The sequence below is a fragment of the Salvelinus alpinus genome, chromosome 25 (genome assembly GCF_045679555.1).
Source record: "Salvelinus alpinus chromosome 25, SLU_Salpinus.1, whole genome shotgun sequence".
NCBI lineage: Eukaryota > Metazoa > Chordata > Actinopteri > Salmoniformes > Salmonidae > Salvelinus > Salvelinus alpinus.
This window is the reverse complement of record NC_092110.1, coordinates 26,554,452-26,579,708: the sequence shown is the minus strand read 5'-3', so window position 1 is coordinate 26,579,708 and position 25,257 is coordinate 26,554,452. Positions and strand designations below refer to the sequence as shown.

At 43.5% G+C, this 25,257-nt stretch overlaps 3 protein-coding genes across 5 annotated transcripts in view; 2 read left to right on the top strand and 1 right to left on the bottom strand.

Annotated features, from left to right (window-relative positions):
• Positions 1 to 2,861, top strand: part of arhgef10 (Rho guanine nucleotide exchange factor (GEF) 10) — a 76,387-nt gene extending 73,526 nt beyond the window's left edge. For all 3 annotated transcript variants that reach the window (XM_071366355.1, XM_071366353.1, XM_071366354.1), the window contains 3 exons: positions 622 to 744; positions 1,167 to 1,723; positions 1,842 to 2,861. In XM_071366355.1, coding sequence (XP_071222456.1) covers positions 622 to 744; positions 1,167 to 1,681 — 638 coding nt within the window. In that variant the 3' untranslated portion in view covers positions 1,682 to 1,723; positions 1,842 to 2,861. The remainder of the gene's footprint in view (positions 1 to 621; positions 745 to 1,166; positions 1,724 to 1,841) is intronic.
• A 3,947-nt stretch (positions 2,862 to 6,808) lies between these two features.
• LOC139553738 (kelch repeat and BTB domain-containing protein 11) lies at positions 6,809 to 16,245 on the top strand. Its single transcript, XM_071366356.1, has 2 exons — positions 6,809 to 7,714; positions 10,476 to 16,245. The coding sequence occupies exon 2, from the start codon at positions 11,470 to 11,472 to the stop codon at positions 13,612 to 13,614; it is 2,145 nt and encodes a 714-aa protein (XP_071222457.1). The 5' UTR covers positions 6,809 to 7,714; positions 10,476 to 11,469; the 3' UTR covers positions 13,615 to 16,245.
• Positions 15,249 to 25,215, bottom strand: LOC139553741 (monocarboxylate transporter 10-like). The gene is made up of 7 exons (XM_071366365.1): positions 25,123 to 25,215; positions 24,922 to 25,062; positions 23,379 to 24,507; positions 22,581 to 22,732; positions 22,023 to 22,185; positions 21,635 to 21,838; positions 15,249 to 17,086 (listed from the first exon to the last, which is right to left on the bottom strand). The coding sequence occupies exons 3-7, from the start codon at positions 23,521 to 23,523 to the stop codon at positions 16,866 to 16,868; spliced, it is 885 nt and encodes a 294-aa protein (XP_071222466.1). The 5' UTR covers positions 23,524 to 24,507; positions 24,922 to 25,062; positions 25,123 to 25,215; the 3' UTR covers positions 15,249 to 16,865.
• Positions 25,216 to 25,257: the final 42 nt, after the last annotated feature.

The window sequence follows — 25,257 nt, the reverse complement described above, 5'->3', positions numbered from 1 at the left end:
ACGACATTACGGTTCACTCATTCTCGATTTACATAACACTTTTGTGTTTGTTTGTTTGTTTGACTCAAAGCGGACTATAATGGTGGTCTTTTTAGTGAAAAGAGCTGTTATTATTTGTATTCCTCTTTCGGTTGCCCTGGAGACCACTGGCTGTTAAGTGTTATTGCTGTAGTGACCTCCCCACACACTAAGCAGAAATACCTCCCTCCCTGTTACTGTCCCTCGGCTCGCTGGAAGGGGCACATTAACTGTGTTCATTCTCATTTCTAGGAGACTTCTGAATGTAAATACCTACTTATCTCCTACTGTGAATGTAAATAGCTACTTATCTCCCACTGTGAATGTAGTTACCTACTTATCTCCCACTGTGAATGTAAAATCTACTTAGCTCCTACTGTGAATGTAAATACCTACCCTACTCCTACTGTGTTAAGCTTGACCCCGAAAATCATTAATGTCAACTATTAACTATCAACCTTTTTTTCATAACTTGAAAAAGCCCACTGTTCAGAACGTTTTGTGCAATATTATAGCTTACTGCTCCAACCTGCTCTCTACAACAGAATTTAACACAAACTCTGCAGATTCAGTATTGATGTGTTGGTTCTATTCTGTCCATAGGGAACCAGAGGGTCTCAGTCAGCAGTCTGCTGGTGTGCCATGGTCTGCTGCTGGTGGGGACCAACCTGGGGGTGACAGTGGCCCTCTCTGTCCCCAGACTACAGGGAATCCCGAAGGTCACAGGTGGGTGCATCTTCTCTGAAGATTCTTCCAGATTATCTAAAAATCCCAATGAGGAATTAAATGGCAAACCATCCATTTGGTGTCATAGTTTTGGGGTAAAGGAAGGGATTTGGGTACCAAGTGCTTTAAGGACTTTATCAATCTAACTGGAGCACAACATGGGTTAATGGGCCTCAGTCATTATCCTTCAGGTCCCAGCTGCCTTGATATTTTAGTGGAGCCTTTCTCACAATGATACTGTCTCTTAATTGATATGACTCAAAGCTAGTTTCCATGTGCCTCTGGTCTATGGAATTCTTAGTCTCTGGAGGCTACTGCCAAAAGTGGGCAATTTGAAACACATATGTAGTTACTAACAGTATTTTCCAGTACATTTAGACTGTATATGGAGTAATGTGTGTCTGGATATTTGGCTGTCGTAGGACGGGGCATGGTATCCTTCCACGCCCACCACGGCCCAGTAAAGTTCCTCACCATGGCAGCCGCGGTGTGCAACCGGCCCTCCGGCAACCCAGGCAGCAGCCTACCTAGCCAGCCAGGAGACACCAAGGACGGAGAGAAGGCCCAGGCCTCCCCACTTCCAATCCCAGGCTCCACACCCGCTCTAGCTCCCACCCAGGGCCGGGGAGTGTGGCTGGGGGAGGCAGGCTGCACCTCCATGGCCATCCAGGACTCCCTGTCTTCCTCCTGTGGCTCCCTGGCTCTGTCCCAGGGGTCTCTGGAGCACGGGCCCGAGGACGGGGCCATCTATGACCTGGTCAATGATCCGGCCCACCACCAGAGGGGCAGGAGGGTCCAGAAGGTGGACGTCAGCTCTCTGCTGGTGGTGTCAGGGGGGCTGGGTCACCACAGGGTCAACAGGAAGACCAAACAGTCCCGTCAGGAGGAGACGGTGTCCAACATCATGGTGTGGCAGATCCCTCTACTCAACATGTGATAGAGACCAGAGAGTAGAGACTAACTAGTACAGCGTAACAAGGTGAGTGGGGCCATAGTCACTGTAGTATTCAATAGTATTAATGGTTTAATAACCATAATCCTGTCATGTCTCCCCATAATCCTCCTCATTCTCTTATTCTCTCACTTTCTCCTCAAAGACTGAGGATGCTGCAGTTCCAACTCGACTCAGTGACACTCGACTCCAAAGGATATCCATTAATTCCCATGGTTGTCTGGACTTTGGGATCAATCAACTCAACTATGTGTCTTATAATGAGAAATACTCCAGAGGGCATCCCATGAATAATATCAAGAGTTTCTGATATCTCCTACCCAGTGACCCTTCTGTTCATGTGAGACATTCCTATTGGGTAATGGGTACAAATGGATCAATACACTCTAACCACTTAATAATGGCACCTGACTTGAATCCAATGAAGAGAACCTGAATATGTAGAAAAACCACTGAAATGTCCCTAATGTCATTCATATTATGTCATTTTGAAAGAGGACTGATGAAATGTTACTTGTTATAACATGGCTAATATTTTGTGTGACTGAGACGTGCCTGATCACCAGAGTGTTGATGGCACAATAATTGTATCCGGGCTACTCACGTAGACAGACATCAGACATTCCCATTTTCCTATGTAGACAGAGTTTGAGGAAAGCCAGGCAAGGTGACTTTTCATCTCTGTTGCTTTGAACAATGTCTACTCCGACACTTCCACCGTTAGGAACAGGCAATCTTTGGGGCCAAAGCCTTCTCATGATCATCTCCATTGGCCAGTCTATGTTCTATGAATTGGGTCTGTTAATAGATATGTTTACTTGTTTGTTATTGGGTCAGGGAGAGATCCTTTGTCTGCAATGGTGCCCATATTTCATTGGTACACTGAAGCTTAAGGTGTCCTTATGTTGTCATCAGGTGGCTATGGAGGGTGAGTGGTTGCTGATATGAGGTATGATGGGACTTCCTGGCTGGCCAGGTTTCCAGTAGATCCTAAATGGAGGGAGAGTCTCTAACTGTTACCAGATGAAAAGAAGATGTTGTTACTTGCCCAAATACATTTTTTGTCGCTAAAGGATATTTAAAAAAATTATCTAAAGCTTTATACTTTTGTCCCATTTTGTATGTACTTCTGTTGTGTATATTAACACTATACATGTTTTATTCAGCAGCTTTGTGTATGATTTATTTCATGTATGTATGCTCAGCCTGTTCACTTTATTTCAACCAAAAAAATTGCACTAGTTCAAATATGCTACCAGTAATGTATAGCCTCTGGTATTTGGTCCAATATCAAGCTCTAAGAACAACTCTCCACACTGAACAACAAGCACTACACAGCTTCTTCAAATAACCAACTCATCAAGCAATGATTATTTGAATCAGCTGTGTGTAAAGCTAGGGCAAAAAACAAAACGTGCACTTGGGGGGATATGTCTAATTTATCTAATGTCCTGATGACTATTCTGTCTTGGGGGTAAAGTTCAGCCGGAGTCTAAGAAAGGCTACAGCCTGTATTCAAATTTCTCGATTAGGCATAAAATACAGCCTATAATATTGCTGTGTCACATGATTGCTCAAAAAGTAGGGCCCTATCACCACAGAACAATCCCAGGGTTATGTCCTTTCTGACTGTGTTGTCATTCACACTGGGAGACAACCTTGACTCACACACACACACACACCGTTTGTTTTCCCTGACCCTGCATGGTATCCATAGACTGTCCATAGTCTGTGTCAGCATGGCTGTGTGTGAGTGTGATTTCTCTCCTCAGAGCATGTGGATGTGTTGTGTGTGGCATGTCTGCTCCTCAAGATAATACTGAGGGACAAACATGCATTATATTGTGAACGTAAGGAAGATTGTGAATCCTTGAATGGAGTGGATTTGTTGTGTTGTGGCCATGGCATGCTTTCTTTCTGTGCTCTCTGTGTTCCTCTGCCGCAGGCAGGAATGCTGCAGTGTAATCCATGACGCTGATTGTACTATGGTGCCCTTGAGTGGCTCCTCTATTTTTATACACTATATATACAAAAGTATGTCGACAACCCTTCAAATGAGTGGAATTGGCTATTTCAGCCACACCGTTGCTGATTGGTGTATAAAATCAAGCACAAAGCCATGCAATCTCCATAGACAAACATTGGCAGTAGAATTGCCTTACTGAATAGCTCAGTGACTCAATGTGGCACAGTCATAGGATGCCACCATTCCAACAAGTCAGTTCGTCAAATTTCTGCCCTGCTAGAGCTGCCCCGGTCAAGTGCTGTTATTGTGAAGTGGAAACGTCTAGAAGCAACAATGACTCAGCCGCGAAGTGGTAGGCCACACAAGCTCACAGAATGGGACCAAACTACCTCTGGAAACAACTTCAGCACAAGAACTGTTTGTTGGGAGCTTCACACCGAGCAGCCGCACACAAGCCTAAGATCACCATGCGCAATGCCAAGTGTCGGCTGTAGTGGTGTAAAGCTTGGACTCTGGAGCAGTGGAAACACAGATGCCAAGAGAACGCTTCCTGCCACAATGCAAAGTGCCAACTGTAAAGTTTGGTGGAGGAGGAATAATGGTCTGGGACTGTTTCTCATGGTTTGGGCTAGTCCTCTTAGTTCCAGTGAAGGGACATCTTAATGCTACAGCATACAATAACATTCTAGATTAATCTGTGCTTCCAACTTTGTGTCAACAGTTTGGGGAAGGCCCTTTCCTGTTTCAGTATGACAATGCCCACGTGCACAAAGCAAGGTCCATAGAGAAATGGTTTGTCGAGATTGGTGTTGAAGAACTTCACTGGCCTGCACAGAGCCCTACCTCAACACCATCGTACACCTTTGGGAAGAATTGGAACGCCGACTGCGAGCCAGGCCCAATCGCCCAACATCTGTGCCCAACCTCTCTAATGCTTTAGTGGCTGAATGGAAGCAAGTTCTCGCAGCAATGTTCCAACATCTAGTGGAAAGCCTTCCCAGAAGACATTGAATATCCCTTTGAGCATGGTGAAGTTATAAATTACACTTTGGATGATGTATCACCCAGTCACTACAAAGATACGGGCGTCCTTCCTGACTCAGTTGCCGTAGAGGAAGGAAAAAACACTCAGGGATTTCACCAGGAGGCCAATGGTGACATTAAAACAGTTACAGAGTTTAATGGCTGTGATAGGAGACAACTGAGGATGGATCAACAACATTGTAGTAACGCCACAATACTAACCTAAATGACAGAGTGAAAGAAGGAAGCCTGTACAGAATAAAACATATTCCAAAACATGTATCCTGTTTACATAAGGGACTAAAGTAAAACTGCAAAAAATGTGGCAAAGATATTAACTTTTTGTCCTGAATACAAAGTATTATGTTTGGGGCAAATCCAACACAACACATCCCTGGGTACCACTCTTCATATTTTTAAGAATGGGGGTGGCTGCATCATGTCATGGGTATACTTGTCATCGCCAAGGACTAAGGAGTTATTTTTTTAGGATAAAAAGAAACAGAATACAGCTAAGCACAGGCAAAATCCTAGAGGAAAACCTGCTTCAATTTGCTTTCCAACAGACACTGGGAGACATTCACCTTTCAGCAAGACAATACCCTACATAAGGCCAGTTAACCCACTGTTCCCTGGGCGCCGAAGACGTGGATGTCGATTAAGGCAACCGCCTGCACCTCTCTGATTCAGAGGGGTTGGGTTAAATGAGGAAGACACATTTCATTTGAATGCATTCAGTTGTACAACTAACTAGGTATCCCCCTTTACCTTTCCTTTCCCAAATATACACTGAGAGCACTAAACATTAGCAACAGACTCCAAATATTGAGTTGCACCCCTTTTTGCCCTCAGAACAGCCTCAATTCGTCAGGGCATGGACGACAAGGTGTTGAAAGCATTCCACAGGGATGCTGGCCCATGGTGACTCCAATGCTTCCCAAAGTTGTGTCAATTTTGCTGGATGTACTTTGGGTGGTGGACCATACTTGATACACTTGGGAAACTGTTGAGTGTGAAAAACCCAGCAGTGTTGCAGTTCTTGACACACTCAAACCGGTGCGCCTGGCAACTTCTACCATACCCCATTCAAAGGCAATTCAATATTTTGTCTTGCCCATTCACCCTATGAATGTTACACGTTCACATTCTGTCTCAATTGTCTCAAGGCTTAAATTCCTTCTTTTAACCTTTCCTCCCCTTTATCTACACTGATCAGTCACATCAATAAGGGATCATAGCTTTCACCTGGATTCACCTGGTCAGGCATGGAAAGAGCAGGTGCTCCTAATGTTTTGTACACTCATTGTACACTGGAGTTGCTTACCAAGACGAGTGGCCTAGTTATAGTTTCGACTTAAATTGGCTTGAAAATATGGCAAGATTTAAAAATGGTTGTCTAGCAATGACCAACAACCAACTTGACAGAGCTTGAAGAATTTTAAAAAGAATCATTTGCAAAAGTAATTCTAACATGTATTGACTAAGGGGTGTGAATATTTGAATACTAGATATTTCATTTTCAATACATTTGAAAAATCTTTTAAAAACATCTTTTCATTTAGTCGTTATGGGGTATTGTGTGTAGATGGGTGAGATTTTTTTAATCCATTTTGAATTCCGGTTGTAACACAACGTGTGGAATAAGTCTAGGGGTATGAATACCCCTTTTAACCCTGTGATGATATTGGTTGTTTTGCTGGTTTTTAACAATTTAAAAAGTCAGGTTTGCAATAATTTGAAAGACTGGCCTGAGGGGAGAGATGCTTAAGCAACAAGGTGTGGTATATGGCCAATATACCATGGCTAAGGGATGCAATGTGGAGGTCCTGGATACAGCCCTTAGCCATAGTATATTGGCCATATACCACAAACCTCTGAGGTGCCTTATATACTGGTTACCTATGTAATTAGAGCAGTAAAAATAAATGTTTTGTTATACCAGTGGTATACACGGTCTGATATACCACAACTGTCGTCAGCCAATCAGCATTCAGGGCTCGAACCACACAGTTTTTTTATTATGTATATAGCCCATGGTTTACAGGGGAAGTTGAAGCAATGTTCTTCCTTTCAGACTGAACTATTATGGGATGTTGTAGCATACCAAGCAGAAGGCAGTAAGTACATTTTAATCTGGACACATGGGTCTTTAGAGTTACAGTACCCCACTAGGGGAAACACAAATGTGTCTGTTGTATAGTGAACAGCAGACTCGTTGCCCGTTGGGTTTGCTTTTGAAGTACTAGGCTTTATACAGTGGTATGGAATTAAAATCGGGGCGTTTGTATAAGAGGCTGTAGTAGGGGCTTACCAATGACAGGCTTATAACGCACGCAGGGGCTCAGATCGCTGAGTTTCCCTCGTGGTAAATCGCGCACAAGGCGTGTGAAAGAATGTCGCATCTTCACCTCCGGTTGCCTCCAGCTCGTGCAGGGTGCAAACCCGGCAGATGGGGATAGCCACGTCTGTGTATGTGAGGTTAATACTGAGAGGGGGTGTGGTCTACTCTAGATCAATAACTGTCGGTCGGTAGTCTACTGAAAAAGGCAAAACAGAGTAGGGGCAGCAGAGACGGAGATCCCTGATCCATGCTGGATTGATTTTTGATGCTCTATCTATGCTTAGCTCAGACGCACTGTAGAGCTGCAGGAGGTTATTGGCGGCATATTTGTTGTGGATCGGTACTCTGAAAGATTAAGTCCTGTAATAACTGTTTGCGTTTGGTTTCAGACAAGACGTAGCTACAGTGGATTTTCTCTTATGAGTTGTGAAGGAATAATAATGACCCATTTACCCGGAGACTATTTGTCCTGGAGCTCAATTAACAAGTGCTATGTCTCCAATGGACGTGGAATTAGGGACGTGTCCACATTAACGAAATATCCTCTATATACGAGGGAAAAGACAGCCGTATTGCATTTGTGAGGTTCTCCTATTTTCAAGATTGGGGCTACCTCCCATAGCTGGGCTTTGTGTGTGAGAGACTGATGAGAGCAGTCCATTGAATTGCGCTGCCTGCATCTAAAGACGTAAGTTGGCTACCCTATAATAATATTCATGCTATTTTGGCCAATGTTTTATATTAGTCGAGATGCATTACCATTTCCATCTTTACTGATGATTTAGCCAAACTGTAAATTTAGCCTGGAATAATTACATGCGTTGCAATTAGGCTATATTGCGCACAAGGTTCCCAATTTATATTTCTTAACATTTCATTGTGATGAATGGATGTTTTAATAAATTTCTATTAACCTATGACACAATTTGACTGCGTAATGTGCGCTTGGACGGATTTCCTTATCCTCCCCTTTCGTATTTAACATGAATCTATCTAGCAGTCAGCAATTGCCACTAAAACTGTTGTGAAGCAGGCAAGAATAACTAAGTACTTCCGGGTCACGGATTTGTGGAATTCTTCAGAATAAGAGTCCCCTTCGGTATACTTATTATTTTTTACCTATACTTTCCCCCCCCTACCCTAATTGGAGTAAACCAACAGACCACAATACTTTACCACAGGAGGTTGGAATGGTGGAATGGTATCAAATACATCCAACACATGGTTTGATGCCGTTCTATCCGCTCCGTTCCAGCCATTATTATGAGCCGTCCTCCCCTCAGCAGCCTCCATTGACTTCTACTGCTACTTACATCTATTTCGCTCACATCTACAGTACATGTAGGTAAATAATTATACATATATTCCTAATTTTCTCTTTCTACAAGTGCTGGATTTTCACCCACAGAGGCCAATCCACTATTCATTCTGATGTTAACTCCAACCTTCCAATGTCCAATGATTAACCCACCAGTTTAATGCTATTTTGGAATACATCCCTCCATTTTACTATTATCTCTAACTACACCTCCCTATTTGTAAGATTTCTACCATATATTGCCCTAAATATAAATACTTTACCCAAGAGTATAATGATATTTACCATTGACTGATAGTGTTTTTTCAGATTCCCTAACAATACAGTTTGCAGGTCAATCTGAACCCTGATATTATGACATAACAACCATTCCTGGTCCTGACTCCAAAAGCGAGAGCCACCAATGGCCAGAAAATATTTTCTATTGATTCTGTTTCCTCATGGCAGAGTCTGCCCAAGACAGACTGTTCAATGCCACATATATTGAGCCTTCTTTTTGTAGAAAGTATTTTATATAATAGCTTAAACTGAAACGAACGGATTGATGTGTCAATTGTTGTTTCAAATGTCTGTTCATAGACCCGATGCCAAGGTATTGGGACATCAACCTATTCACAGCTGACTTTAATTTGATACATTATTGCTCTCAAACCTTTTAAGTTTAAATAAACTTATATATTTTTTGATTTATACTATGGGTGGCAGAGAGACTAATTCTTTAATTTCTTCTTTAAGTAATTGTCTCTTCCAATTTTGTGGCAGAGTCACGATGAGTTGGTTATAATTTTGTGTTGGGCATACACCTCCATACACTGTTGATAGTTGCTTTGTGACAATTTTACCGTTCTTGTTTACAATGTGCGTCATAAATATTATACTCTTCTTGTAAAACTGTATTTTGTCTCTATCAGTATATTGGAGTTTAGCCTTTTCTGCCTTTTCTGGAGGATGAAATTGAAATTGTAGCCAACTCTGTATGAGGAGGATAGTTTAAATAGGGATCCATTGTCAGTCCACCGAAAATGTCAGTTTATAAATTGCAAAAAGGCAAAGAGACCACTTTTAAAGATAGAAAATTGTGTACAATGCAATATGTATGTCCAATGTGCAAAAATGATTGGATTTAAGCCGATTGGCCACTCTAAGGACCGTAAAATAAGCAACGACGCTCCTCTGGGTGTAAACAGGTTCGATTTGGAAACCACAAGTGCTGAGTAGAATGGACCCTCCTCACAGAAAATTGTGTACTGTGCAATATGTATGTCCAATATGAAAAACTTACTGAACATCGTGCAATAGGAATGGGCTAATTAATAATGGGATTAAAACGTTTTTCTAAAGTTGATTATTAAAATAATTATTATACTATTAATATTACTATTATTATTAATAGTTGCTTTATAAATAATGTTTTTTTATTTGTATTACTGTTGTTACATGATAACTATCGAGTAATCATTCATTTTAATGCTGTTAACAATAATGTCAGTGCTATAATATTATTTGTGCTATATATAAAAATGTCGTCATAAAATGTTACAAATTGCAACCCTGTTTGTATTTTTTCTTACCATCTTCATTGCGGAACTTTTATTTTGAAGGGAAATCTCGGCGGTCACGGCCTTATTCATGCTAGGTCTTGCTTATTCTTGCTGGTGGAATGGAGGTGCCACCGAGCATGCGCCCTATGTGCGATTCTCCGGCGAAGGTCGCGATAAATTTTAATACTCGATTAGTATGATCATCCAGTACGTCATGTGTGTTAGCTGTTAATATCTACAATAATTCACTTAGTACTCAATTCATACTGTCTAATATCTTTATAATAGGCCTATAATTAATATTTTCCGGCACAACAAGTGCCAAATGTGCAATAAGACCCTATAATAATATCTGTATAATTTAAAAAGTATGTGTTCTCTTAGTGTCCTTTACAATAGAGTTTAGTGCATTTGGAGAAAACATAAAAGCTACTCCATAAATCTCTGTAGATATGCCAAAGTAGGCTCCATTTGTTTCTTGTGGAGTAAGGGCGCCCCTCCGAGTTTTCAAGTATCATTGCCAACAATTTACATGTTTTAGTTCTTTGAAACGTTCATATTTCAATATATATTTCTCTTCTCCCCTAAAGTGTCAAATAGGTTCAAGAGACAAGACCTGCCAAGATCTGTAGGAGTGATTCCAGAAGACTGTGTTGGATTCTCCTCACTATGAACACTGAGGATCTGTAGGAGTGATTCCAGAAGACTGTGTTGGATTCTCCTCACTATGAACACTGAGGATCTGTAGGAGTGATTCCAGAAGACTGTGTTGGATCCTCCTCACTATGAACACTGAGGATCTGTAGGAGTGATTCCAGAAGACTGTGTTGGATTCTCCTCACTATGAACACTGAGGATCTGTAGGAGTGATTCCAGAAGACTGTGTTGGATTCTCCTCACTATGAACACTGAGGATCTGTAGGAGTGATTCCAGAAGACTGTGTTGGATCCTCCTCACTATGAACACTGAGGATCTGTAGGAGTGATTCCAGAAGACTGTGTTGGATTTTCCTCACTATGAACACTGAGGATCTGTAGGAGTGATTCCAGAAGACTGTGTTGGATTTTCCTCACTATGAACACTGAGGATCTGTAGGAGTGATTCCAGAAGACTGTGTTGGATCCTCCTCACTATGAACACTGAGGATCTGTAGGAGTGATTCCAGAAGACTGTGTTGGATTCTCCTCACTGTGAACACTGAGGATCTGTAGGAGTGATTCCAGAAGACTGTGTTGGATTCTCCTCACTATGAACACTGAGGATCTGTAGGAGTGATTCCAGAAGACTGTGTTGGATCCTCCTCACTATGAACACTGAGGATCTGTAGGAGTGATTCCAGAAGACTGTGTTGGATTCTCCTCACTATGAACACTGAGGATCTGTAGGAGTGATTCCAGAAGACTGTGTTGGATCCTCCTCACTATGAACACTGAGGATCTGTAGGAGTGATTCCAGAAGACTGTGTTGGATTCTCCTCACTATGAACACTGAGGATCTGTAGGAGTGATTCCAGAAGACTGTGTTGGATCCTCCTCACTATGAACACTGAGGATCTGAACTGCCACTAGCTCTGATCAGACAGGATGAATGACAGACAGAGACAGAGAGGAGGGGTGCACACGGTGGAGGCAGATGTCATCTTCCACCACCCCATCTGCTCGGACCTAGAGGACGGGGGTGTCTGTTCGCTCCCAAGGAAGCAGGAGGAGAACACTAATGTTCCAGACCTGGGATTCATACTGGGCGACCAGGGACTCTGTCGACAGAGCACACCAGTTACAAAGGAGTACTTGTTGGATGGTGGTACGGTGATTGGGCATCATCACTTTGACAGTCCACAGGGTGATGGATCACACATCTCAAATACAGATCAGTTTCACATTACTGATCCTTCTCATCAAGCACATACATCTCACATACCCAAGCTTGATGCTGGTAAAGACCAGAACTGTACTCATGGCAGAAACAGTATCAGTGAGGATATGAATGGAGCGAGGGAAAAAGTGCCCTGCAGTGTGGGTCCCTCTCTATGCTTCAAGGGAGAGGCCAGAGAGGAAGCGGAAGGGTCTCTGTCCCTCTGTAGAGAGAGCATAGTGAGGAGTCAGTGTCACATCACAAACGTCACTGACTCCCGGGAGCAGGGGACCGCTGCGCCTGACACTCATTGTACCACCACGGGCAGCCAGCCAACCATACAAGAGCTGGGGTGCTTGTTCAGCCACAGCTCTCCCACAGAATATGACACATTGTATGGACAGTCAGGGCTTGAGTCGAACCAAGGACACAGGGGCAGTAGTGGCCATGGTGGCGTCAGTAACACAACGCCTAAAGAGGAGACAGATTTAGTGATTGAAGTCGGTGGCCAGAAAATCAGTGTTCACAAGTCTGTTCTGGCAGGGAAGAGTGACTATTTCAAGGCTCGTCAGTCAAGAGACATCCTAAAAGTGAAAGGGCTGAACTACAAGACCCTGACCATCCTGATAGACTATATCTACACCTCTCAGATGAATGTGCACAAGGACAATGTGGTAGAGGTGATTACAGGAGCTAAGATCTTACAGATCCCATGTGCTGTCCAGGCTGCTATGGATACTATGTCAGAGCAGGTCACAGCAGAGAACTGTTATGAGATTCTAACTATCGCCAAGAAGCAACGACTCAACGAACTGAAAGAGACGGCCTATCGCTTCATGAGTGACAACTTCCTCCAGATCCTGCAGGACCCAGCAGTGTACGGGCGTCTTACGGGGTCGGAGAGGGATCTGGTCCTGAAGAAGAGAATGGAGGGGAAGAGGTCCCTGATGGTCGCTGAGATCAACGATGTGTTTGACCGTGTCGGGAGCCGACCTCAGAGTCGGTGTAACAGTCGACCACAGAGCCCTCTGTCCGTGGCATCCTTCGAGGAGAACCACATGATTTACTACTTCAACGAGGCAGCCAATGACTGGAGACCTCTGACTCTGATGCCGGAGGACATTAACACTAAGGGCTGTGGGATCTGCACCTTGTACAACTACCTGTTTGTGGCCGGTGGGATAAAGGGATATGGGGATAAGGGCAAGGTCTCAGACAAGGTGTTCTGTTACAACCCCATCATTAACCGCTGGAGCGAGGTTCGACCGCTCAACCAGGCGCGGTCGCAGCTCAAGCTAGTGTCTATGGAGGGTAACTTGTACGCCATAGGAGGGGAGTGTTTGTTCACAGTAGAAAAATACGATCCTCGGACTGATAGATGGACCACAGTGGCTCCCTTACCCAAAGGGGCGTTCGCTGTGGCCCATGAAGCCACCACCTGTAATGGAGAGCTCTACGTCTCAGGAGGGTCTCTGTTCTACCGTCTCCTAAAATACGACGCCAAGAGGGACGAGTGGCAGGAGTGCCCCTACAACAACAGCAGGAAAAAGTCAACCGACATGGTGGCTCTGAAAAGCTTCATCTACAGGTTTGACGTCAACCGTGACCAGGGGGTCACTGTGTTCAAGTACGACACCATAGTGAAAATGTGGCATGACTGCGCGTCGCAGCGGCAGGGCAGCCCTATGCCGTTCAGGTGTGAAGTCATCGGAAACTGCATCTATTGTGTGAACAAGACTCAGACTCTGCAGTTTGTGGTGGAGGAGGATGGCTCTCACTTTGTAGAGGAACCACTCAAGCCACCACTGGAAGCTAAGGGCATACTGTTCCCTTTCATCCTCAGTCTACATGAGAAGACTGACAGATTAATGTGATGTGACCATGGATCACTGATGGTACGTTACAGATGCCCATCAATGTAATATAGTGGGCCTTAAAATAAGATGAACATTTTTCACCTTTATTTTCCCCTGTCCAGTGTACCTGCTCGTAATGGAATGTGTTTCTTTGCATGGCGAGTTAACAGGACAAGCCTTAACAAGGACTACTTTTACATGTTGAATGAGTGCAACCAGAAATGCATCTGACTCTACATAATGAGATAATGACACACATAGTTGTTTTTGTTTGTTGTTGCATTTCCCTGTGTTCAGTTTTGTATTGTGTACTTTTGTAATTGCAGATAGTTAGAATAGATATCGTTTTGAATATTGTTTGCTGGCTGGTGGCTTTTAGCCAAAAATCAAACCGCAGAGTTGGAATAGTCTGAATGAGGGGACAGTTGAAGTATGTTCTAAGTGACTGACACAGCTGGCACGCACAAGTCCTATACGCAAATGACACAAGCGAATCCATAAACAACACAAGGCCTGCTACGGTGGTGATGTCTGCTCTATGAAGGAACAGTGGGAGGGCTATAACATTCACACAGCCCCAAGGCCTGATACCAGAACTGCCCTTGACATTACTTCACAAGGCCATTGACCAGCAGGAGCACAATAAGCCACATGTATCTTCTACAATAATTATATTCTAGATCATCAATGAATAATGTTGAAGAGCACAATGCAATTACGTATTAATGCATTACCACTGGGCACACACTGGTTGAATCAACGTTGTTTCTACGTAAATTCAATTAAAATTGAACCAACGTGAAATAGACGTTGAATTGACGTCTGTGCCCAGTGGGTTAGGTTCAAGACCAGTACCCACCTATTTATTCAAAACTACTGACTAACTATTCCTTCAGAACCATTAACCAGCCTTCCAGGTTGTGTCAAAGACAACACTCTACCCGCACATACAGTTGAGTTGACTTTCAACACACTAGAAACAAGGTGAATTATTGCAGCATAAGAGTGGTTCTGATTCTGGGGATCGGGTTAGGTTCCTGAGATTGATTGAAACAGGCCTTAGGTGTGCATTGATGTTTACAGAATGCCGGATTGAGTCGGCATACTGTAGATATGAGGGATGGTGCTCACTGCTTACTGCTCATTCTTACGCTTCGATCACACCGACAGCGTCATTGCATTTTGGTACACCAGAATTACATTCATTTCCAGTGGAACCCTGCGTTTGCCTTGCAGCATTGCGTTGCAGAGACAGTTGCAGTGCGTTCGGTGTGATGTATATGTTGGATTTATCGAATGTATGCGTCAAATTGTATGCGTAGGCGGTTTGACAGAAACGGTAGCAGAAGGTGAATGTTGAACTTTTGTTGCACACATATCCAGATGATGCTGCGTACCATTTTGCGCAATGTCGCTGTAGGTTTGATCGAAGCGTTAGGCCTCACATTTGCCAAAGACAAAATAGTCTGGTTTGATACGACATATCAAACCCTTTCAGATATTTCACTAAATAAATAAATAGTAAATATATTTGGGTGATAATATCCTAGATCACAAACACTCGTATGATCGCTATAACATCCACACACAACACTAGTCTTAGCAACAATGTATCAATGTCGCTGTGAAAACAAGGGCACCACACTCGCTGCTACTTTGGTATTTGGTATTTTATTAGGATCCCCATTAGCTGTTGCAAAAGCAGCAGCTACTCTTCCTGGGGTCCACACAGAACATGACACATAATACAGAATGACATAATACAGAACATCAATAGACAAGAACAGCTGAAGGACAGAACTACACCTAGCTACTCTGTTATTTAACATTCTTCAGAGAAGTGAGGAGTCATTTCTCATATGCAGGCCAGGGGAATTTGCCATAGTCCTACCGATAATGAAAACACTATTATGTTGTCATCTCCCACAAGTATTTGATGAGCCAGCCAGAAAGACTGTGACCGTCATACACAGTATGTACTTTCAGATGCTGTTGAACTGTCTCTCAAGTACTTGACTATTTCAGTATAATTTCTGATGATGAAGACGTTTGCCCATATTAGATTATGTATATGTCCTTTGGTGTGTAGCCTGTCCCTTTATAATGCATTTAATCATCTCATCCACACAGCATTTAGTCAGAAGAATATTTTGCATCAACTTCAGCTCAGTGTTCATCTGTTCTGTTAAAATTTGCCTAATCCCTTTTACATTTACAATATTGGAAATGGGTCCAATAGCACTCCATCTCCTTGCACTTCCTTAGGAATTTGACATATTTGTTTGCTTTTAGCAATAATACACCAATTGGGAGTTTTGTTAATATGTTGGATTGATTCAGTGGAATTTATTTGGTGAACAAAATGCTACTACTACATTTGGTAACAGTATCCTTGAGAGGCTGTTGTAACTGTGATGACTGAGTAGATGTGGACTTATTCGTCTGGTATTTTGCTGGCTGCCGTCAGTGTGTAGTGAAGCTTTTATGGACTGTTGGTTTTGGATGATGAATGCTTGAAAGTACAGTGTTGGTTGAAGGCTTTCTTACTGCAAATTAGCATATTAAATAACAGCTAACAAACTAACTGTTGGATGATGTATTTCAGTCAAAACTAAGTGCTGCAAATAAAATATTTAGTGTTTGAAAAAAGTTTCAGTGTCATTTTCTATAGTGTGTTTTGCAGTATGGATGGAGAGGTCCTTATCACTGACAAATTATTATCATTAGAATAATTCGATTTTCTTGGTAGAGAAGCGCCAACTACTGGACAATGACTGTAAGTAGCACTGTGTCTGTCATAATGTCCTGTGCTTGTCTTTTCTCTCTTGAATGAAAACAGATGAATTGACTAATAATACCAGCCATAACTGAGTTCTGTATTAATACATTATTGTATTTGCTCCCCTTAGTGAAAAGATACAACATTTCTTCTCTCCTATACAGTGCTGAGGTAGAACGTCAGTGGTGTTGACGTTACTAAAGCCGGGTGACTTCAGCAGGTCCTGCTGTCTTGGCATCATCTCCACTGTACACCTCAGGTCTACTGTCAACAATCTCTGGACTACGAAACGTAGTCTTAGACAAGTAATTCACGTATGTGGACACTGTTGGCTCCTCCTATTTGACAATTGATATTGAAATATTATGAGTAAATGTACATTTTATCATTAGTACTAGTAGTTTTTCCTGACCATAACCTTGCGCCATCAATAATGTACAATGAAACAAAATATGTTGTTAGATAGATTCCTAACCCTCATACAGAAGAACTACCAGTGTGCTACCTCAGAGAAAGGAGGCAGGATCTCGGCCCACTGCATGATTTCCTGTGTGGAGCGGTCGATGGTGACGTTCATGATGCTCTTACATGTCTGTCTAGTTGAGCGCTTGGCCAGGGGGATGAAGGCCAGAACAAAACAGACTGCCACGTTTAACGCCCCCGCAACCACAAAGCCCAGGTTGTAGCTTCCTGTCATGTCATTCATCCAACCTGACCGGGACAACAACAAATGTATGACTGAGACTTCAAACAACAAGGGTATGACTGAGACTTCAAACAACAAGGGTATGACTGAGACTTCAAACAACAAGGGTATGACTGAGACTTCAAACAACAAGGGTATGACTGAGACTTCAAACAACAAGGGTATGACTGAGACTTCAAACAACAAGGGTATGACTGAGACTTCAAACTACAAGGGTATGACTGTGACTTTTATCATCACACTACTTTTATGATTTTCTTTCATGCAAAGACAGTGATGCAACCTCTCTGTCTGCACGTCTGCCAAAAAGATGGGTTTGACATTTTGATCCAATTCAGTCATTCTTTTGTTGTACTGACATGGCTAATACTCCTCCAACTTAAGAATACCTGTTCGCCCAGGACTGTGTGGCCGCACATGACTCCAATACCATCATTACATTTGCCGATGATACAACAGTGATCACCTGATCACCGGCGACGATGAGACAGACTATAGGGAGGAGGTCAGAGACCTGGCAGTATAGTGCCAGGACAACAACCTCTCCCTCAATGTCAGTAAGACAAAGGAGCTGATCGTGGACTACAGGAAATGATGTCCGAGCACACCCTCATTCACATCGACGGGACTGTAGTGGAACAGGTCAGGAGCTTAAGTTCCTCGGTGTTCACATCATTAAGTATCATTCATGGTTGAAACACACCAACACAGTCGTGAAGAGGGCACGACAACGCCTCCCCCCCAGGAGGCTGAAAATATTTCTCATGGGCCTTGAGATCCTCCAAAGGTTCTACAGCTGCAACATTGAGAGCATCTTGACTGGCTGCATCACCGCTTGGCATGGCGGGTGGTGCGGACGGCCCAGTACATCACTGGGGTCAAGCTCCCTGCCATCCAGGACCTGCCATCCAGGCTGTATCAGAAGGTGGCCCGAAAAATTGTCAAACACTCCAGCCACCCAAGTCATAGACTGTTCTCTCTGCTACCGCCGGCAAGCGGTACCTATGCACCAAGTCTGTAACCAACAGGATCCTAAACAGCTTCTTCCTCCGAAACCATAAGACTGCTAAATAGTTAGTTAAATAGTTAACCAAATAGCTACCTGCATTGACCTTTTTTGCACAAACTTTTTTGACTCATTACATACGCTGCTGCTACTGTTAATTATCTGTCACTTTATTCCTAGTTATACAGTGCCTTCGGAAAGTATTCAGACCCATTGACTTTTTCCACATTTTGTTACGTTACAGCCTTATTCTAAAATGGATTAAATAATTGTTTTTCTTCAGCAATCTACACACAATACCCCATAATGACAAAGCAAAAAAAAGGTTTTTAGAAATGTTTGCAAATGTATTAAACATAAAAAACATAACTTAATTACATAAGTATTCAGACCCTTCGCTATGAGACTCGAAATTGAGCTCAGGTGCATCCTGTTTCCATTGATCATCCTTGAGATGTTTCAACAACTTGATTGGAGTCCACCTGTGGTAAATTCAATTGATTGGACATGATTTGGAAAGGCACACACCTGTCTATATAAGGTTTCACAGTTGACAGTGCATATCAGAGCAAAAACCAAGCCAGGAGGTCAAAGAAATTGTCTGTAGAGCTCCTAGACTGAATTGTGTCGAGGCACAGATCTGGGGCAGGCTACCAAAAAATGTCTGCAGCATTAAAGGTCTCCAAGAACACACTGGCCTCCATCATTCTTAAATGGAAAAAGTTTGGAACCACCAATACTCTTCCTAGAGCTGGCCACCCAGCCAAACTGAGCAATTGGGGGAGAAGGACCTTGGTCAGGGAGGTGACCAATAATCTGATGGTCACTCTGACAGAGCTCTAGAGTTCCTCTGTGGAGATTTGTGAACCTTCCAGAAGGACAACCATCTCTGCAACACTTCACCAATTAGGCCTTTATGGTAGGGTGGCCAGACGGAAGCTACCCCTCAGTAAAAGGCACATGACAGCCCGCTTGGAATTTGCCAAAAGGCACCTAAAGACTCTCAGACCATGAGAAACAAGATTCTCTGGTCTGATGAAACCAGGATTGAACTCTTTGGCCTGAATGCCAAGCATCATGTCTGGAGGAAACCTGGCACAATCCCTACGGTGAAGCATGGTGGTGGCAGCATCATCATGCTGTGGGGATATTTTTTAGCGGCAGGGGCAGGTAGACTAGTCAGGATCGAGGCAAAGATGAACGGAGCAAAGTACAGAGAGATCCATGATGAGGGCCTGCTCCAGAGCGCTCAGGACCTCAGACTGGGACGAAGGTTCACCTTCCAACAGGTGAACCCAACGACCCTAAGCACAAAGCTAAGACAACGCAGGATTGGCTTCGGGACAAGTCTCTGAATGTCCTTGAGTGGCCCAGCCAGAGACCGGACTTGAACCAGATCGAACATCTCTGGAGAGACCTGGAAATATCTGTTCAGCAACGCTCCCCATCCAACCTGACAGAGCTTGAGAGGATCTGCAGAGAGAAATGAGAGAAACTCCCCAAATACAGGTGTAACAAGCTTGTAGCGTCATACCCAAGAAGACTCAAGGCTGTAATCACTGCCAAAGGTGCTTCAACAAAGTACTGAGTAAAGGGTCTGAATACTTATGTAAATGTGATATTTCTGTTTTTTATTTTGTATAGATTAGCAAAAAATTCAAAAAACCTGTCATTATGAGATATTGTTTGTAGATTGATGAGGGGAAAAAAACTATTTCATATATTTTAGAATAAGGTTGTAATGTTACAAAATGTGGAAAAAGTCAAGGTGTCTGATTAACTCGTACCCCTGCACATCGACTAGGTACTGGTACAGTGGGGAGAACAAGTATTTGATACACTGCCGATTTTGCAGGTTTTCCTACTTACAAAGCATGTAGAGGTCTGTAATTTTTATCATACGTACACTTCAACTGTGAGAGACGGAATCTAAAATCCAGAAAATCACATTGTATGATTTTTAAGTAATTAATTAGCATTTTATTGCATGACATAAGTATTTGATACATCAGAAAAGCAGAACTTAATATTTGGTACAGAAACCTTTGTTTGCAATTACAGAGATCAAAAGTTTCCTGTAGTTCTTGACCAGGTTTGCACACACTGCAGCAGGGATTTTGGCCCACTCCTCCATACAGACCTTCTCCAGATCCTTCAGGTTTCGGGGCTGTCGCTGGGCAATACGGACTTTCAGCTCCCTCCAAATATTTTCTATTGGGTTCAGGTCTGGAGACTGGCAAGGCCACTCCAGGACCTTGAGATGCTTCTTACGGAGCCACTCCTTAGTTGCCCTGGCTGTGTGTTTCGGGTCGTTGTCATGCTGGAAGACCCAGCCACGACCCATCTTCAATGCTCTTACTGAGGGAAGGAGGTTGTAGGCCAAGATCTCGCGATACATGGCCCCATCCATCCTCCCCTCAATACGGTGCAGTCGTCCTGTCCCCTTTGCAGAAAAGCATCCCCAAAGAATGATGTTTCCACCTCCATGCTTCACGGTTGGGATGGTGTTCTTGGGGTTGTACTCATCCTTCTTCTTCCTCCAAACACGGCGAGTGGAGTTTAGACCAAAAAGCTCTATTTTTGTCTCATCAGACCACATGACCTTCTCCCATTCCTCCTCTGGATCATCCAGATGGTCATTGGCAAACTTCAGATGGGCCTGGACATGCGCTGGCTTGAGCAGGGGGACCTTGCGTGTGCTGCAGGATTTTAATCCATGACGGCGTAGTGTGTTACTAATGGTTTTCTTTGAGACTGTGGTCCCAGCTCTCTTCAGGTCATTGACCAGGTCCTGCCGTGTAGTTCTGGGCTGATCCCTCACCTTCCTCATGATCATTGATGCCCCATGAGGTGAGATCTTGCACGGAGCCCCAGACCGAGGGTGATTGACCGTCATCTTGAACTTCTTCCATTTTCTAATAATTGCGCCAACAGTTGTTGCCTTCTCACCAAGCTGCTTGCCTATTGTCCTGTAGCCCATCCCAGCCTTGTGCAGGTCTACAATTTTATCCCTGATGTCCTTACACAGCTCTCTGGTCTTGGCCATTGTGGAGAGGTTGGAGTCTGTTTGATTGAGTGTGTGGACAGGTGTCTTTTATACAGGTAACGAGTTCAAACAGGTGCAGTTAATACAGGTAATGAGTGGAGAACAGGAGGGCTTCTTAAAGAAAAACTAACAGGTCTGTGAGAGACGGAATTCTTACTGGTTGGTAGGTGATCAAATACTTATGTCATGCAATAAAATGCAAATTAATTACTTAAAAATCATACAATGTGATTTTCTGGATTTTTGACCTCTACAGACCTCTACATGCTTTGTAAGTAGGAAAACCTGCAAAATCGGCAGTGTATCAAATACTTGTTCTCCCCACTATATATAGCCAAGTTATCGTTACTTATTGTGTAGATATTATTACTCTTTGCATTGTTGGGAAGGGCAAGTAAGTAAGCATTTCACTGTTAGTCCCCACACCTGTTGTTTACTAAGCATGTGATGAATAACATTTGATTTGGTTTGGTACAATAACATCAGCTGCAGTGAACCTACCAGCGAAGGGCAGCCCCAAGCAGCTGACAGCGTTCACCGTGAGCATGAAGCCCCAGGCCATGGGCATTTTCTCGGCCCCCATCAGGTCAAAGGTCAGGACAGGGAGTAGGATGTAGTTGCCAGCATCAGCAATCCCCAGGAACAAGCCAAAGGCAACCAGAGAGCCGTAGGATTTGAGTAGTGGGATCAACATGTACAGCAGACCTGGCACAGCAGGAGGACACACAGGAGGAGACAGGTGTTACGTTGTGTACGGTCTGCAGCATTCACCTTGTACATTTGACTGCAGCACAGTCGTGACAATAAACGCCATAACACACACTCTCTCGTGTCGTATTGCTTTACTAATGGGCACAGTGACTGAGGTATAGGAGTAAGGGCAACCCACCAACACCAAAGACAGAGGCCTGGTTAAAGTACAGCCTGTTGATTCTCTCTGAGTCACAGATCCTGCGGAAGATGATCCGGCTGACCATGCTAGTCAAGCCCAGGAACAGCATGATGTTAGTGGCACTGTGGACTGGGATGCCCAGCTGAACAGCATGCTTCACCTAGAGCAGGACACACAAAGACACACACAAACATGTTTGTTTTACTATCCTTGTGGGCACCAAATAATTGATTTCCATTAAAAATCCTATATTGCGTAACCCTAACGTCTAACCCTAACCTTAAACCTACCCCTTTAAATCTGGAAAATGTCCCTGAATTTTCGTTGTTTTACTATCCAGTAAAACCAAAAACACACACATACACATACAGGTATCTATCTATTTACTATATGTATCCTGTACAGGTAGTACTAAGGGTATTTGTTATCAGATTGTTACATTTCAATAGTATCTCTTCCCTAAAAAGAATGAGTCAAATGACAGAATGTTTCCAAACTATAACGTCGTAGCGTTGCAGCTGAGCCTTCCGTTGTTTACATCAGTATGTAACTTACCAAGTGGACATATGGAATGAAGAATCCAAATTTACACAGTCCATTGGCTGCAACCCAGATCAGAAAGACTTTGTCTTTCCACAGGCCAAGGTCCACAATAAACTTCTTCAAGGGAGAGTTCTTCAAATTCTCCACCACACTTCTAGTGACACCTTTCAAAGACATTTGACATTTAAATCCCTCGTAGCCAATCAGTAACACATACTGTAGCTTTTGAATATATCACATTTCTGTTTGAAAGGGTACACAAGGGTGTGCTCAGTCATGAGCACGGGTGGCGCAGTGGTCTAGGGTGGTCTATCTCCCGGGTGGCGCAGTGGTCTAGGGCACTGCATCGCAGTGCTAGCTGCGCCACCAGAGTCTCTGGGTTCGCGCCCAGGCTGGGCTGGGTTCGCGCCCAGGCTCTGTCGCAGCCGGCCGCAACCGGGAGATCCTTGGGGCGACGCACAATTGGCATAGCGTCGTCCGGGTTAGGGAGGGTTTGGCCGGTAGGGAGGGTTTGGCCGGCAGGGATATCCTTGTCTCAGTATGTAAAAATGTAATAAAATGTATGCACTCTACTGTAAGTCGCTCTGGATAAGAGCGTCTGCTCTTGGCCGGTAGGGATATCCTTGTCTCAGTATGTAAAAAATGTAATAAAATGTATGCACTCTACTGTAAGTCGCTCTGGATAAGAGCGTCTGCTAAATGACAAAAAAAATACATATATATAAATAAATAAAAATGATGGGGTAAATGGTCCCATTACTGTATGCTCAATAAATTAAAACTGTTATGGGTTTGAACGCCCTGCAGTACCTTTGGGGTTGAGGTGAAGCCGGTGATGACACAGATAATCATGAGGCCTGAGAACACTCGGAGACTCTGCCTCCAGCCCAGGGTTTCGATGAGGTACAGATGGAGCCGGGGACTGGACCAGGGCCCCTGCTGCTCCCCCTGACATCACTATCCCTGTGGCCAGGGAACGCTCTTGGAGGTGAAGTACTGGCTCACCATGATCATACCTGCCCCACAGGAGGGGGTGGGAGATGAAGGTGAGATAATGCGTTAGCTGTCGTGACCTTGAGAATACAACAATGTAGCTTACCCTCTAACAAGATACAATATGAACTAGAAAAGTTATGGATGGAAGTGTCAGTGAATCCATAGTGTAACTAACTGCTAGCTAATTTCCTCCCTCCCCTGTACCAACCTGAGGTGAAGGCAAAGCTGGAGCCCACTCCACTGAGGAAGCCATGTGTGAAGAACAGTGTTCCTAGATTGGGTGCATAGGATGAGCACACTATGGAGATCATGATAATGAGGGATCCTAGAATGGAGATCCCGCTGGCCCCGTACCTGAGTGTCAGCTTCCCAGCCAGGGGCCCACAGATCATGATGAAGCCGTAGCTGATGGAGCCAACCCATGCTACAGGCCAGCAGAGAGTGGGTCTTAAGGTTAGGTAGCTAGCAGGTTTCCATGTATAGCATGTAGGTACAGCAGCAGGTCATTTGTGCAGTTTGGTAACTACTTGTTAATTACAGGTGTATCACCATTTACACATATGATCACACAATCCCTTGGGTAATACAAAATAGTTGTTGTAATGTGTAGTTACAACAGTTGAGTTTACAGTGTAATGTGAAATTGTTTCAGTCTGATGACAAACGTTATGTTATTAACGGTATGTGAGCTTAGTGTAATTTGCCTGTTTTAGAACTTGTCTCCCCAAACTCATTGAGGAGACTGATGAGGTACAATCCGAAGGAGTTGTGGTATCCCAGTACCAGGACATTATAGAGGAACGATGATAAGACAATCACCCATCCCCATCCTCCGTCCGGGGGGGAGCTTGATGGGTGGGGCTCTGCGATGCTCCGGAGGAATAAATTCGGGTTGCTCGGAGTAAAACCTCCTGAAGGGAATGGCAGTCCGGAAGATGTGCATCTAGATGCACAAAATACAAGGACATAGGGTTCTGTCCAGCTTGCCCGGTTCGAAGAGACCTCAGGTGGCTAAATAAAGGTGGATAGGCCTACATGCCTAGGAACATTTATGTTCTTAGCTACATGCAAGTTTCACCCAGTTCTAGCTGACATCAAAATTGCCATAAAGGTGTTGCCCAGGTAACTGGCGCGCTAAAGGCCGCTAAAGGCCACGTGTCCGTCAGAGATATATTTTTTTGTTTGAACTTCAAATCCATTGACTAAAATACTAATAGGTTGCATTGTAATACATTTGGATATTGTTAGGAATTGATTTCATTTTTTGAAATCAATTGCACATTAAAAAAATATATATTTTCCAGACATAGAAGCTGTTTAGTTTCAATTTTATTTCAGCTATTGTATTTTATTGTACCTTTTTTTACGCTTATTGCTGTACAGATGATGATGATCCAAGCTGTATCACATCCGGCCGTGATTGGGAGTACCATAGGGCGGCGCACAATTGGCCCAGCGTCGTCAAGGTTTGGTCGGGTAGGCCGTCATAGTTAAGAACCTATTCTTATTTACAGACTTGCGTCAAGGTTTGGTCGGGTAGGCCGTCATAGTTAAGAACCTATTCTTATTTACAGACTTGCCTAGTTAAATAAAGGTTACATAAAAAAAATGTGTGTTCAGGAATGTATTTGTTCTCCAGTCCCTTTAATCTGACGCTATTTTGAATACAGTAGCGGCAGATGTCGTCGCACAT

Bases quoted from the DNA above. Each gene is read 5' to 3' on its own strand.
- LOC139553741 (XM_071366365.1), bottom strand. From the start codon at position 23,523: ATGTCAGGGGGAGCAGCAGGGGCCCTGGTCCAGTCCCCGGCTCCATCT. The intron at 22,733-23,378 runs GTACTGCAGGGC...TGTCTTTGAAAG, and splicing joins GCTTCACCTCAACCCCAAAG to GTGTCACTAGAAGTGTGGTG. The intron at 17,087-21,634 runs GTAGGTTCACTG...TGTCCCGGTCAG, and splicing joins CTTGGGGCTGCCCTTCGCTG to GTTGGATGAATGACATGACA.
- LOC139553738 (XM_071366356.1), top strand. From the start codon at position 11,470: ATGAATGACAGACAGAGACAGAGAGGAGGGGTGCACACGGTGGAGGCA.